Raw genomic sequence first — 13,078 nt, 5'->3', positions numbered from 1 at the left:
CACCTTCCCCAGCCTCATCAGCCAGTAGGGTAGGAGGAGGGACATGAGGAGGGAGTGGGGTCATGAATTCAAAGTACTGCTCAAAGGTCAAGGAAAAGGAGTTCAAAGAAGCATCCCATGGATTAAGCATCATGGAGATTTTTGGTGATCCTGACAAGAGCAGTTCCAGGGAAAGATCGGAACAGAAGGCAGAGTGTTAAAAGTTGAGGCATGAAGGGGAAATGAGGACGTGAAGAGGAGATAGAGTGTGTAGATGGTTCTTTTGCCTATTTTGGTCCTGAAGAGGAGCAGAGAAATGGGCTGGCAGGAGAGGGAAATGTGGAGTCAATGGGAAATACTAGAGCATATTTGTGTGCTAATGCAGGGGTCCCCAAACCCCAGGCCACAGACTGATTCAGGTCTGCAGCCTGTTAGGAACCGGGCCTCACAGCACAGCAGGAGGTGAGCGGCAGACGGCGGGCAAGCAAGCGAGCGAAGCTTCATCTGCCACTCCCCATCGCTCGCATTACCGCCTGAACCATCCCCCCACCCCCGGCCCATGGAAAAACTGTCTTCCACGAAACCGGTCCCTGGTGTCAGAAAGGTTGAGGACCTTGGGGACCGCTGTGCCTAATGGACATGAGCCAGTAGTCCCGGAGAGATTGGTAGCACACGAGAGAGAGGATATGACCAAAGGTGCAAAGCTCTTGAGAAGACAGGAGGGGCTGGCATACAGAGCAGTCTTTGTTAAGAGGAAAGACACATCCTACATTTTAACAGGAAAATGTAGGTAAATTTGTACATTTGTTGGTGAGAAGATAAAGCAGATCAGCTCTGACGACGTCTGTTTTCTCAGTCAAGCATAAGGCCAAGACCATGAGCTTAAATGATATACTATCTATTTTCCAAACCTCCTTTCTCTGCCACCTCCAATCTCTCCTGCTTAGTACTTTTCTATTTTAATCTCCTTCAGGTGCACTTTAGTTCCCATCTGCTCCAATGTCTTCAGAGGATCCCTAATATTGTTTTTAAATAAATGTAAATTTCCCCATGTAACTCCCACCTGCTTTTCTAGCTTCATCTCTCAGCAGCCTTTTTCTTATAACCTTAATTTAGGTCTCAAGTCTGCAGGCTGTGGCCCATGGGTCAAATCTGGCCAGCAACCGGTTTTTTTTTTTTTTTTTTTAACACCTTTACTGGAGTATAATTGCTTTACATTGTTGTGTTAGTTTCTGCTATATAACAAAGTGAATCAGCTCTACGTATACTAATATCCCCATATCCCCTCCCTCTTGCATCTCTCTCCCACCCTCCCTATCCAACCCCTCTAGGTGGTCACAGAGCACCGAGCTGAACTCCGTATGCTATGCGGCTGCTTCCCACTAGCTGTCTATTTTACTTTTGGTAGTGTATATATGTCCATGCCACTCTCTCACTTCGTCCCAGCTTACCCTTCCCCCTCCCCGTGTCCTCAAGTCCATTCTCTACGTCTGCATCTTTATTCCTGTCCTGCCCCTAGGTTCTTCAGAAACATTTTTTTTCTTTTTTAGATTCCATATATATGTATTAGCATATGATATTTGTTTTTCTCTTGCTGACTTACTTCACTCTGTATGACAGCCTCTAGGTCCATCCACCTCACTACAAATAACTCAATTTCGTTTCTTTTTATGGCTGAGTAATATTCCATTGTATATATGTGCCACATCTTCTTTATCCATTCATCTGTTGATGGACACTTCGGTTGCTTCCATGTCCTGGCTATTGTAAATACAGCTGCAATGAGCATTGTGGTACATGACCCTTTTTGAGTTATGGTTTTCTCAGGGTATATGCCCAGTAGTGGGATTGCTGGGTCGTATGGTAGTTCTATTTTTAGTTTTTTAAGGAACCTCCATACTGTTCTCCATAGTGGCTGTATCAGTTTACATTCCCACCAACAGTGCAAGAGGGCTCCATTTTCTCCACACCCTCTCCAGCATTTATTGTTTGTAGAACATTTGATAATGGCCATTCTGACCAGTGTGAGGTGATACCTCATTGTAGTTTTGATTTGCATTTCTCTAATGATTAGTGATGTTGAGCATCCTTTCGTGTGTTTGTTGGCAATCTGGATATTTTCTTTGGAGAAATGTCTATTTAGATCTTCTGCACATTTTTGGATTAGGTTGTTTGTTTTTTTGATATTGAGCTGCATGAGCTGCCTGTATATTTTGGTGATTAATCCTTTGTCACTTGCTTCATTTGCAAATATGTTCTCCCATTCTGAGGGTTGTCTTTCTGTCTTGTTTATGGTTTCCTTTGCTGTGCAAAAGCTTTTAAGTTTCATTAGGTCCCATTTGTATATTTTTGTTTTTATTTCCATTTCTCTAGGAGGTGGGTCAAAAAGGATCTTGCTGTGATGTATGTCATAGAGTGTTCTGCCTATGTTTTCCTCTAAGAGTTTGATAGTGTCTGGCCTTACATTTAAGTCTTTAATCCACTTTGAGTTTATTTTTCTGTATGGTGTTAGGGAGTGTTCTAATTTCATTCTTTTACATGTAGCTGTCCAGTCTTCCCAGCACCACTTATTGAAGAGGCTGTCTTTTCTCCATTGTATATGCTTGCCTCCTTTATTAAAGATAAGGTGACCATACGTGGGTGGGTTTATCTCTGGGCTTTCTATCCTGTTGCATTGATCTATATTTCTGTTTTTGTGCCAGTACCATACTGTCTTGATGACAGTAGCTTTGTAGTATAGTCTGAAGTCCGGGAGCCTGATTCCTCCAGCTCTGTTTTTCTTTCTCAAGATTCCTTTGGCTATTCGGGGTCTTTTATGTTTCCGTACAAATTGTGAAAATTTTTGTTCTAGTTCTGTGAAAAATGCCATTGGTAGTTTGATAAGGATTACATTGAATCTGTAGATTGCTTTGGGTAGTAGAGTCATTTTCACAATGTTGATTCTTCCAATCCAAGAACATGGTATATCTCTCCATCTGTTGGTATCATCTTTAATTTCTTTCTTCAGTGTCTTATAATTTTCTGCATACAGGTCTTTGGTCTCCCTAGGTAGGTTTATTCCTAGGTATTTTATTCTTTTTGTTGCAGTGGTAAATGGGAGTGTTTCCTTAATTTCTCTTTCAGATTGTTCATCATTAGTGTATAGGAATGCAAGAGATTTCTGTGCATTAATTTTGTATCCTGCTACTTTACCAAATTCATTGATTAGCTCTAGTAGTTTTCTGGTAGCATCTTTGGGATTCCCTATGTATAGTATCATGTCATCTGCAAACAGTGACAGCTTTACTTTATCTTTTCCGATTTGGATTCCTTTTATTTCTTTTTCTTCTCTGATTGCTGTGGCTAAAACTTACAAAACTATGTTGTATAATAGTGGTGAGAGTGGACCACCTTGTCTTGTTCCTGATCTTAGAGGAAATGCTTTCAGTTTTTCACCATTGAGAATGAGGTTGGCTGTGGGTTTGTCATATATGGCCTTTATTATGTTGAGGTAAGTTCCCTCTATGCCTACTTTCTGGAGAGTTTTTATCATAACTGGGTGTTGAATTTTGTCAAAAGCTTTTCCTGCATCTACTGAGATGATCATATGGTTTTTCTCCTTCAATTTGTTAATATGGTGTATCCTGTTGATTGTTTTGCGTATATTGAAGAATCATTGCAATCCTGGGATAAATCCCACTTGATCATGGTGTATGATCCTTTTAATGTGCTGTTGGATTCTGTGTGCTAGTATTTTGTTGAGCATTTTTGCATCTATGTTTATCAGTGATATTGGCCTGTAGTTTTCTTTTTTTGTGACATCTTTGGTTTTGGTATCAGAGTGATGGTGGCCTCGTAGAATGAGTTTGGGAGTGTTCCTCCCTCTGCTATATTTTGGAAGAGTTTGAGAAGGATAGGTGTTAGCTCTTCTCTAAATGTTTGATAGAATTCTCCTGTGAAGCCATCTGGTCCTGGGCTTTTGTTTGTTGGAAGATTTTTAATCACAGTTTCAATTTCAGTGCTTGTCATTGGTCTGTTTATATTTTCTATTTCTTCCTGGTTCAGTCTCGAAGGGTTGTGCTTTTCTAAGAATTTGTCCATTTCTTCCAGGTTGTCAGCCACCAGTTTTTATAAAGTTTATTAGAAGCCAGTCACCCCCATTCATTTATGTATTGTCTGTGGCTACTTTCACATTTCAGTGGCAGAGTTTGCATAATTAGGACAGAGACTGTATGGCCACAAAGCCTATAACGTTTAACATGTGGCCTTTGACAGAAAAAGATTGCTGACCCCTGATTTTAATTAAACTGAGCTCTTCGCAGTCAGACTGAGTGGAAAGGCTGTGAAGTCAAGGCAGACTTGAGATTGACAGTTGACACCAAAAGAGTCACTGAACCTTAATTTATTCATTTGTGAAATGGGGATATAACAGTTAGCTCTCTTATTGTCATGACATTAACCTGACATGTATAAAAGCATATGTTCCAAGTACACGGTAAGCCTTCAACACAAGCCATTCCACAGCTTCTTTTAGCACTAGGCTTATTTTCTTCCCCATCCACCTCCATCTCTGCCTCCCAGAATTCTACTTATCCATCATTCCCTGTAACTCCTTAGTGAAACGTTTCCTGATCCCCAACATTTGGATGTGATTTCTCATTCCCCTATATAATATGTTTTGTATTCCCTTCTAGACTATAAGTTCATTAAGATTTAGTAGTTACTTAAGTTGATATCTCCTACATAATACCTCACATGGAATAAAGACAGACTGATTATTTGTTTATTTGAATTGAATGAATTTACAAGGGAGAGATCACTGTGGACTACATTTTTAGTGAAGACTTCATTAAGGAGCCCCTCTCAAATAAGTATATATGTGCTACATGGGGGTATGGTAATTGAGAAAAATGTGAGGTCAAATAAAGCTTGTAACTTTTAATTATCTGCTTTATGATGTAATAACCTTGCAGTTTTCTATAAAAGTTTCCAGGTCCTTGTGCTAGTTTTCTGTTGCTACCTAAGAAATGATCCTAAAACGTATGTTAAAACAACAAACATTTACTATCTCACACAGTTTCTAAGGGTCGAGAATCCAGGAACAGTCTAGCTGAGTGGTTCTGGCTCAGGGTATTTCATGTAGTTGTAGTCACATTGTCAGATGGGGCTGCAGTCATCTGAAGGCTTGACTGAGGCTGAAGGATCCTCTTTCAAGCTCACTCACGTGGCCATCGGCAGGAGGCTTCACTCCCTCAGCACGTGGGCTTCTCCCTGGGGATGCTCACGACATGGCTTCCAAGAAAGTGCATGTGTATGCGAGAGAGAGAGAGAGAGAGAGAGGGAGAGAGAACTGAGACATAAGCCACAATAGCATCAATTATATCTGCTTTATTTTATTGGCCATACAGACCAACCTGGTAAAATGTGGAAGGGAACTCCACAAAGGTATGCATAGCAGAGGATGTGGGTTGTTGGGGATCTTTTTGGGGTCTGGCCATCACAGTGCTTGATACCTGGGTAGTAGTTACCCCAAAGGAATAATGTTTGCCTGTTCACATGAATGAAGCAATTGTTATCTCATCAGTGTCATAGTTTTTAAATTTTCAAAAAGATTTTAAAACCTGTTATCACTGTGAATGAATTCTGTTTAGCTTCCTTAATATGAGGTTAAAGGACCTTTAGTAAAATTATAACTGTACTTTTATATTACAGAATAATTTCTGTTTATTGTCTAGTTGTCTTTCACTTTTCTGTTGAAATCTTGTTTCCTCTTCTCTCTTTTAATCATTCAGATTATTTTCAACATAAAATAACCAAAGGGAAAGAGACAGACAATTTTTCAGCAGAGGATTCAGAAGGCCTTGGAGAAACTACTGATGTCTTAAATATGGTAATGGTTTTCCTATTTATGTGATATAGATATAAGTTCCTCATGTATTTGTATGTATATGTCTGTGTATATGTATGTCTACTTCCTAAGCCGTTATATACATAGAAAAGCTTTTGTTTTTGTTTTGGTTTCATTCACTATTTTAAAATCAGCTTTATTGAGGTATGGGTTACATACAGTAAAATTCATTTCAACTCTCACATTATTAGTATGCAATTGAGAGTTGGTTATATGACTATATGAACTGTTTTGTGTTAATTTCACTTATAATTTTTAAAAATCAATATATAATCATATATATAAATATATAATCATATGTATAAATATATAATCGTATATATAGTCTTTATTCTTTTTAGAACATATTTTTTTAAATTTATTTCAGACACATATGATGAGCCTGAATTCCAATGAAAAATTATTAAAATTATCGCCAATTCAAAAACAAAAGGTATAATATAGAGAGTTATTTTCACTATGATGGGTAAGAACAGTTTAAATTATTTATATTTTTCTTGAAAGGTTTCTGGAAAGAACACAAAAAAGGTAAGCATTCACTTACTTTAGGATTTAAAAGACGGGGATACAATATATATAGCCTCAATTTGGGCTTGTTCTGTTGGTGTGTATTTTCTGTGATGCAACAAGAGTGGCAGAATTTCACTGCCGAAATTTGCTCTTTGGAGTCACTAACAAGTGACGATAGTCATACTTTGTTACCGTCAAGGCAAAAGATTTTTATTACAGTTCTTAAGTATTGGAAGAGGCTACTGTTTATGAGTGCCTCTCACACTTTGGTTGAGTATGACTTCGGGTGAGTTACCTTGTTGACCTTGCAGGATGATATTAACATCTTTTCTAGCTCTAAAATTTTGTGGTTTTAGTTGAAATATTTGGTAATTGCTTTTACAATGTTTGGAATAGGCTTTAATTTATCAAGGAATTGGTAGCATAAAAACAAGATTAAACATTTGGAAATTAGTCAGAAACTATGCGTGGGTGATAAAGAGAGACCTTTAATGAATAACAAATGAATAGCAAGAGGAAGGAATATTCTGGTTTTCACAACCCTGGAGAGATAAAGGCCTGTCCTGAAATCATTTGCTTTTTCTGGCTTTAAGGACCAGTGATGTGAAAGGATGAAGGGTTGAAGATTAGAAAAATAAATTGGAGAAATGTAAATTGAAGGACAAAGGCTGCAGAAAACATTTAATTTCTATTTCTAGTGCCTTTGCCACATTGTTAAAATAAAAATCCTCAAAATCAAAGTCACTGAAATCCAAGAGAATCTTGCTAAATTATAAAAATTTAGTGCCAATCCTCATCAGTCCTATCTATATTTTACTGAGAGCCATGGTGAATAACAGCATTCTTTTTGAATATGGGAGAGCTTTTCTCCTAACACAGTTATGGAAGCTCAGTGACTGATTTATTGACTTGACTATACTTCCAAGCAGACATCTTTTGTATGTCTTTCCTTCCTCTTAGACTCTGGGCTCTGCCTCTTCTGTGCTGCTTTATTGTGCTAGACACATACATTTAGAAGTTATTTCTGGCAGCTGGGCCTCTGTCTCTCTTAGGGCTCTTGAAAGAATCATGACTTTTTAAAGAAGACACCTAGAACAAACAGAAAAGGAAAGCACTTTCTTTTAAACTGACATATATTTTATACTTCGCATAGTCCTTTTAAGTGGAGGCCCTACCAAGCCTAGATGTTTTTAGTGAATAAAAAAAGATTTATTATAGTATTTTTTATATATTAATTTTTAACTTGTGCTGTTTTAATAATTTACTTAGCGAAAAATGACCTCTTCCTAGGCCTAGCACTCATCACAATTTATAAAACTTGATTTAGTGAGGTTTTACTCTCTAGAGACCCAAATTCATTGACTATTTCAATCCATTAGCTTGTAGAATTTAGGTCAACAATTTGATTTTTGCCTTATTTTATCCAGCAGGAAATTAATTTCGTATTCTTAATGTATCATTAAAATCTCAATGTTTCATTATATGTTTTTTATAAAAGTTTATAAAGTTTTTATAAAATCTTATATTTTACCTTAAGTATTTTTTTCTCATAGTGTTTTTTATGTATGTAAATTATTATAATTAAAGAATATAGTAGATAAAAGGAAGAGGGTCAAAAATTTGAGAACTCAAAGGATTTTGTTTAGAAAAGAAAAATATATTCATTATTATCTAGTGTATTGATAAAAACATTTCATTTGTAGTTTTTTTTGTTGTTGTTTTTTGGGGTTTTTTTTGTATTTTGGCCGCGGCATGTGGGATCGAACCTGGGCCTCTGCAGTGAAAGCGCCAAATCCTAACCACTAGGCCATCAAGGAACTTTCTCATTTATAGTTTTCATTTCAGATTTTTTTCTTCTAGAAATAAGCTATTCATGATTTCAAATTTTTAAAAATTTCATATTTTCATTTATTTTCTTTAATTTTGAGAATTTCATGGAATCAAAAGACCAATCAAAATTTGACAAAATGATAGGGAAGGTAGAAAACTGTACATTTTTTAGCAATATTTTGCAAAATCAGTCTGGAAATATATTTAAGAATTGATTCAGATTAAGAAAAGGGGCAGAGAATAAATATTGATGGTACTGTGCATAATGGCAAAGTTAAGGCAGGTGGTAAATTTGAAAGTTAAACACAGATATATGTTACTAAATCAAAATTAGATGTTCCACAGACTTAGAGAGTGGCATAAATTATCCCCCCCCAAAAAAAAATCTGAGCAAAACGTCTGATAAAACTGGGCATTTTTATTCTAGTGAAATTTATAATAATGCAAAATCTTGGCAGTATTTTGTAATAGATAAGTTACCTTTGTCAACTAATAGTAGTATGACGATTACTTCAAAAAATTTACAGAAACAAGAAACAATTGAGAAACTGAAGCAGCATACAGCTCATACTGAAAATGATGGTAGTAATGAACATGAAAGTGAAGAGATGTCCAAAAAGATGAAAGAAGGGAAAGCATATAAACAACTTTTGGCAAAAGGAATGTACATGACGCAAGCAGCTGTGACTATGGAAGCATTTTCAGATGAGGAGGTAGGTAACGACTCAGGCCAGCAAAGGCCTCAGGCCAACACCAGTGCAGAGAGTTTGCAAAAAGGGATATTTAGACATGAAAATAAGCATGGTGTCTATCCACTTAATAGTAAGGAAATAGAAAAGGAAAGTGATGAAGGACAAAGTCAGAAGGATTCAGAAGTGGAAGAAATAGTCTCTAAGACAGAAACTGGTCTGGTGAAAATGACAGGTCTGAATGATATAAGAAAAAGTGAAGAGAATAGAAAAAATATTGATACATTCCTTGATGACTTACCAAATAGAGACATGAATATTGAGGATGAAGAAAATAAAAACTTTGTTAAGAAAAGTAAAAGTAGCAAGCAAGATATGATCTTTGACAATGAAAGAGAATCTATAGAGGAGCCAGACAGTTACTTGGAAGGTGAAAGTGAAAGTCAGCAGGGTACAGCTGATGGATTCAAGCAGCCTGAGTCAATAGAATTTAGCAGTGGAGAGAAAGAGGATGAAGTGGAAACTGACCAAAACTTGTGGTATAGCAGAAAATTTATTGAACAAGGACATGAGGAAGAGATCAAACACAGAATGTCCAAATACATGGCAAAATATGGTTTTAAGGGTGACCACATATCAGAGGAGCAGGAAGGAGAAGATGATTCAGAAGGAAGAGGAATAGAGGAGCAAGAGATAGAGATAAATGAGGAGGTGCCTGGAGAAAAAGAGGAGGAGGAAGCAAAGCTCCTGTCAGATGACCTTACAGACAGAGCAGAGGTGAGTGAAGGCGAGGGAAAGCCAGGGGGAGAGGCAGAGCACGTGCCTGAAGGTGGAGGTGAGGGAATCGGGAAGGAGGGTAATTCAGGAGTGGAACAGAGGAGTGGAACAGGAAGTGAGGAGGGGAAGGAGGAGAAAGACAAGGGAGGAGGAGAAACGGAGAGCCTGGGTAAGGGAGAGAAAGACCTGAAAGAGGAGGAGGAACGGGAGCAAAAGGAGAGGGAACAGGGCCATCAGGAGGAAAGAAACAAAGGGCTGGAGGAAGGGGAAGGGAGTGAGCAAGCAGGGGGGGAAGGAGAGGAGGAGGAAGGCAAGGAGGAAGAGGGGGGAGAAGGGAAAGCAGGAGAGGAGAAGAGAGAAGGGAAAGAGGAAGAAGAGAAAGGAGAGGGGGAGGAAGAGCAGGAGGGGAAGGGGGAGGAAGTAGAAGAGGGGGAGGAGCAGGAAGGAGAAGAGGGAGCAGAGGAGGGAGGAGATGAAGGAGAGGAGGAAGGAGAAGAAGGAGAGGAGGAAGGAGAAGAAGGAGAGGAGGAGGAAGGAGACGGGGAGGGAGAGGGGGAAAGAGAGGGGGAGGAGGAAGGAGGAGAGGGGGAAGGAGAGGAGGAGGAGGGAGAGGGGGAAGGAGAAGAAGAGGAGGAGGAAGGAGAGGAGGAGGAGGGAGAGGGGGAAGGAGAAGAAGGGGAGGAGGAGGAAGGAGAGGAGAGGGAAGGAGAGGGAGAGGAGGAGGAAGGAGAGGAGGAGGGGGAGGGGCAGGAAGCAGACGGGGAGGGAGAAGAGGAGGGGGAAGAAGGAGGAGAAGAGGAAGAAGGAGAGGGGGAGGAGGAAGGAGAGGGGGAGGAGGGAGAGAGGGAAGGAGAAAGGGAGGAGGAGGAAGGAGAGGAGGAGGGGCAGGAAGCTGAGGGGGAGGGAGAAGAGGAGGGGGAAGAAGGAGGAGAAGAGGAAGAAGGAGAGGGGGAGGAGGAGGGAGAGGGGGAAGGAGAGGGGGAGGAGGAGGGAGAGGGGGAAGGAGAGGGGGAGGAGGAGGGAGAGGGGGAAGGAGAGGGAGAGGATGAGGGGGAGGGGCAGGAAGCAGAGGGGGAGGGAGAAGAGGAGGGGGAAGAAGGAGGAGAAGAGGAAGAAGGAGAGGAGGAGGAGGGGGAAGGAGAGGAAGAGGGAGTGGGGGAAGGCAAGGAAAGGGAAAAGAAGGAGGGGGCAGTGAGGGAGAGGAAAGAGGAAGAAAACTGCAGGAGGGAAGGGGAGAAGGAAGAAGAGGAGGGCGATGAGGAAGAGGAGGGAAGGTACCAGGAGAGAGGCAATGAAGAAAGTGGAAGGCAGGGAAGACAGGGTGGAGGAAGAGAATACAGCAAAGTGAGCAAGATGAGAGGATCTGTGAAATATGACAAAGATAAAACATATCCAAAAAAGTTTATTACTAACAGGGAAGGAAAGGGGAAAGAGCATGAAGTACAGAGGTTCAAAATGCCAGTGCAGTCAAAACAACTCTTAGAAAATGGGCCACCAGGTTCCAAAACATTTTGGAATAATGTATTACCACATTATTTGGAATTGAAGTAACAAACTTTAAATTTGACCTGATTATGTCCAGCCAAACAACTTGAACACATTATGAAGAATAGGCACTCTTTCTGTTATATTGATTTTATGTCATGGTTACCTTACCTGTGGTACAATAGAAACTGATAAAGATAACTTGAGGCACTGGTAAATTTTGGCTTCTCTTAAACTAATATTTTGGTGTATTTTCCCCTGAATTATAAATATATAACTAGAAAATATCAAAAGATCATAGTATATGATTAATATTATTATTTCTCATTAAAGACAGTTTTAGGAAACAGGAGTATATTGTAAAAGTATTTTGTGTATACAAGTAAGTCCCTTTAAAAATGGCACAGATCTTTAAGGGTTATAAAAACGTCTAATTTCTTATAACTATGTTAGCATAGTTTTTTCAGTCTATGATTACAGTTTGCCTACCGTATAGAATAATTTTATAAGAATGAGTGGTATTCTAAAGCTAAAATGAGGAATTCACATTTTTTAAAAAAATAGTGCTGTCTTTTTACCTTTTATGTGTCCTTTTTGCAGCAGTCTACAAAGTGACAGCTGGGTTCAGAGCTTAGACTCTAATGTCTCTTTTAGTTACTGTTTGGTAAATGACAGAATATCTAATGAAATGGAGATGAACGTATATTGTAAAAGTATGAAAAACTTTAAGTATTTATTTCCAGGCAAAGCTACCCATTGGGCTTCAGTTTCCTTATCTGTAAAATAGAATGGATTAGATGATATGGTAACTATAGCCCCTTGTAACTCTTAGATTCTTTCATTCTAACGTGTTTGTTATTTGCATAAGAAAATTTTTTAAGGAAGAAAAATTATACTTTACAATTAATCTAGTTTTCTATGAAATGTTCTTTACTCTTAAAAAATTATGACAGCTTTAATGTCTTTTGTCTTCTGTAATTCTGTGCTTCTAAGCTCCTATCATTTCTGAGCTTTCACTGTACTGTCAGGCCTTCATTCCCAGTACTGCCATTCCCAGTGTCTATTACTTACCTTCAATGTATTCTTCATTCACTATTCTGTAATTCTCTGTTTGCTGTTTGTCAGAATGTTTCAAGTAAAATAAAAATTAAATGTATACAGTCAGTAGTTGTCTGTGAAAAGAGAAACTAATATTAGATATTGAATTTTAGAGAGGCTAGATTTCCGCTAGAGTAATTCCATTGTATGTAGTGCAGCTAGTTTGTTTCATTATTGTTTATTCATAGCTTTCCTTCCCCAGTCCTTTCTATATCTTAGACATGAGGAATTTCTTATACTTTCTTTTATCAAGGAGGACTGTGATGGTAAACATCCTGTGAATTTTGTGTAGTTGAATTCTTTGCACATTTGATTTTTCATGAGTGAGAAAGAATACTAGGAGAAAGACTAGGATAGGAAGTGAAGAAATTCCTAGGAGTAGTTATAAATTTTGTCTTAGCTGCAAGGCTCGCTGGTAGCTTCCACTAACTAACCAAATATGCGGATTTGGCATTGCAGTGTTCTAGCAAATTCTACCACATTCATTAGTGTTAGTAGAATTGAATTAATACTTTGATTAAAATGTATGTGCTGTGTTGTTAAATCTAGTGCAAAACGTGGTTATCTTAGAAGTAGACTTAAGATTAAATAAGATGGATGACAGAAGTGGAGTTCATAAAGGAAAAACCTCCAAGGAGATGAGAAACTCTTAAACTCAAGTTACCAATGTTAAAGTTATGGGCATTCCTCTTCCACTGAAGAGATAATCAGCTGGCAATACTGAAATGATGTTCTTAAAATAGGTGCATCTCAGAATTTGAACCAGTCTAGATAACCAATTGTAAACAGCATTTCTTACCCATTTCTTCACATTTCCCTGGCC

At 38.6% G+C, this 13,078-nt stretch overlaps 1 protein-coding gene across 6 annotated transcripts in view; it reads left to right on the top strand.

Moving 5' to 3' along the window:
* Nucleotides 1-13,078, top strand: part of RPGR (retinitis pigmentosa GTPase regulator) — a 63,823-nt gene that overhangs the window by 26,104 nt on the left and 24,641 nt on the right. For 2 of the 6 annotated variants that reach the window (XM_036840873.1, XM_036840872.1), the window contains exons 12-14: nt 5,751-5,848; nt 6,234-6,299; nt 8,734-9,672. In XM_036840873.1, coding sequence (XP_036696768.1) covers nt 5,751-5,848; nt 6,234-6,299; nt 8,734-9,672 — 1,103 coding nt within the window. Of the gene's footprint in view, nt 1-5,750; nt 5,849-6,233; nt 6,300-8,733; nt 12,007-13,078 lie in introns of those variants that run through there. The other 4 variants (XM_036840871.1, XM_036840869.1, XM_036840874.1 and 1 more) reach the window with 3 other exon arrangements.

The sequence above is a fragment of the Balaenoptera musculus genome, chromosome X (genome assembly GCF_009873245.2).
Source record: "Balaenoptera musculus isolate JJ_BM4_2016_0621 chromosome X, mBalMus1.pri.v3, whole genome shotgun sequence".
In the NCBI taxonomy this organism is placed as follows: domain Eukaryota; kingdom Metazoa; phylum Chordata; class Mammalia; order Artiodactyla; family Balaenopteridae; genus Balaenoptera; species Balaenoptera musculus.
Note: the sequence above shows the minus strand (reverse complement) of the source record. Positions and strands in the feature narration are given on the sequence as shown.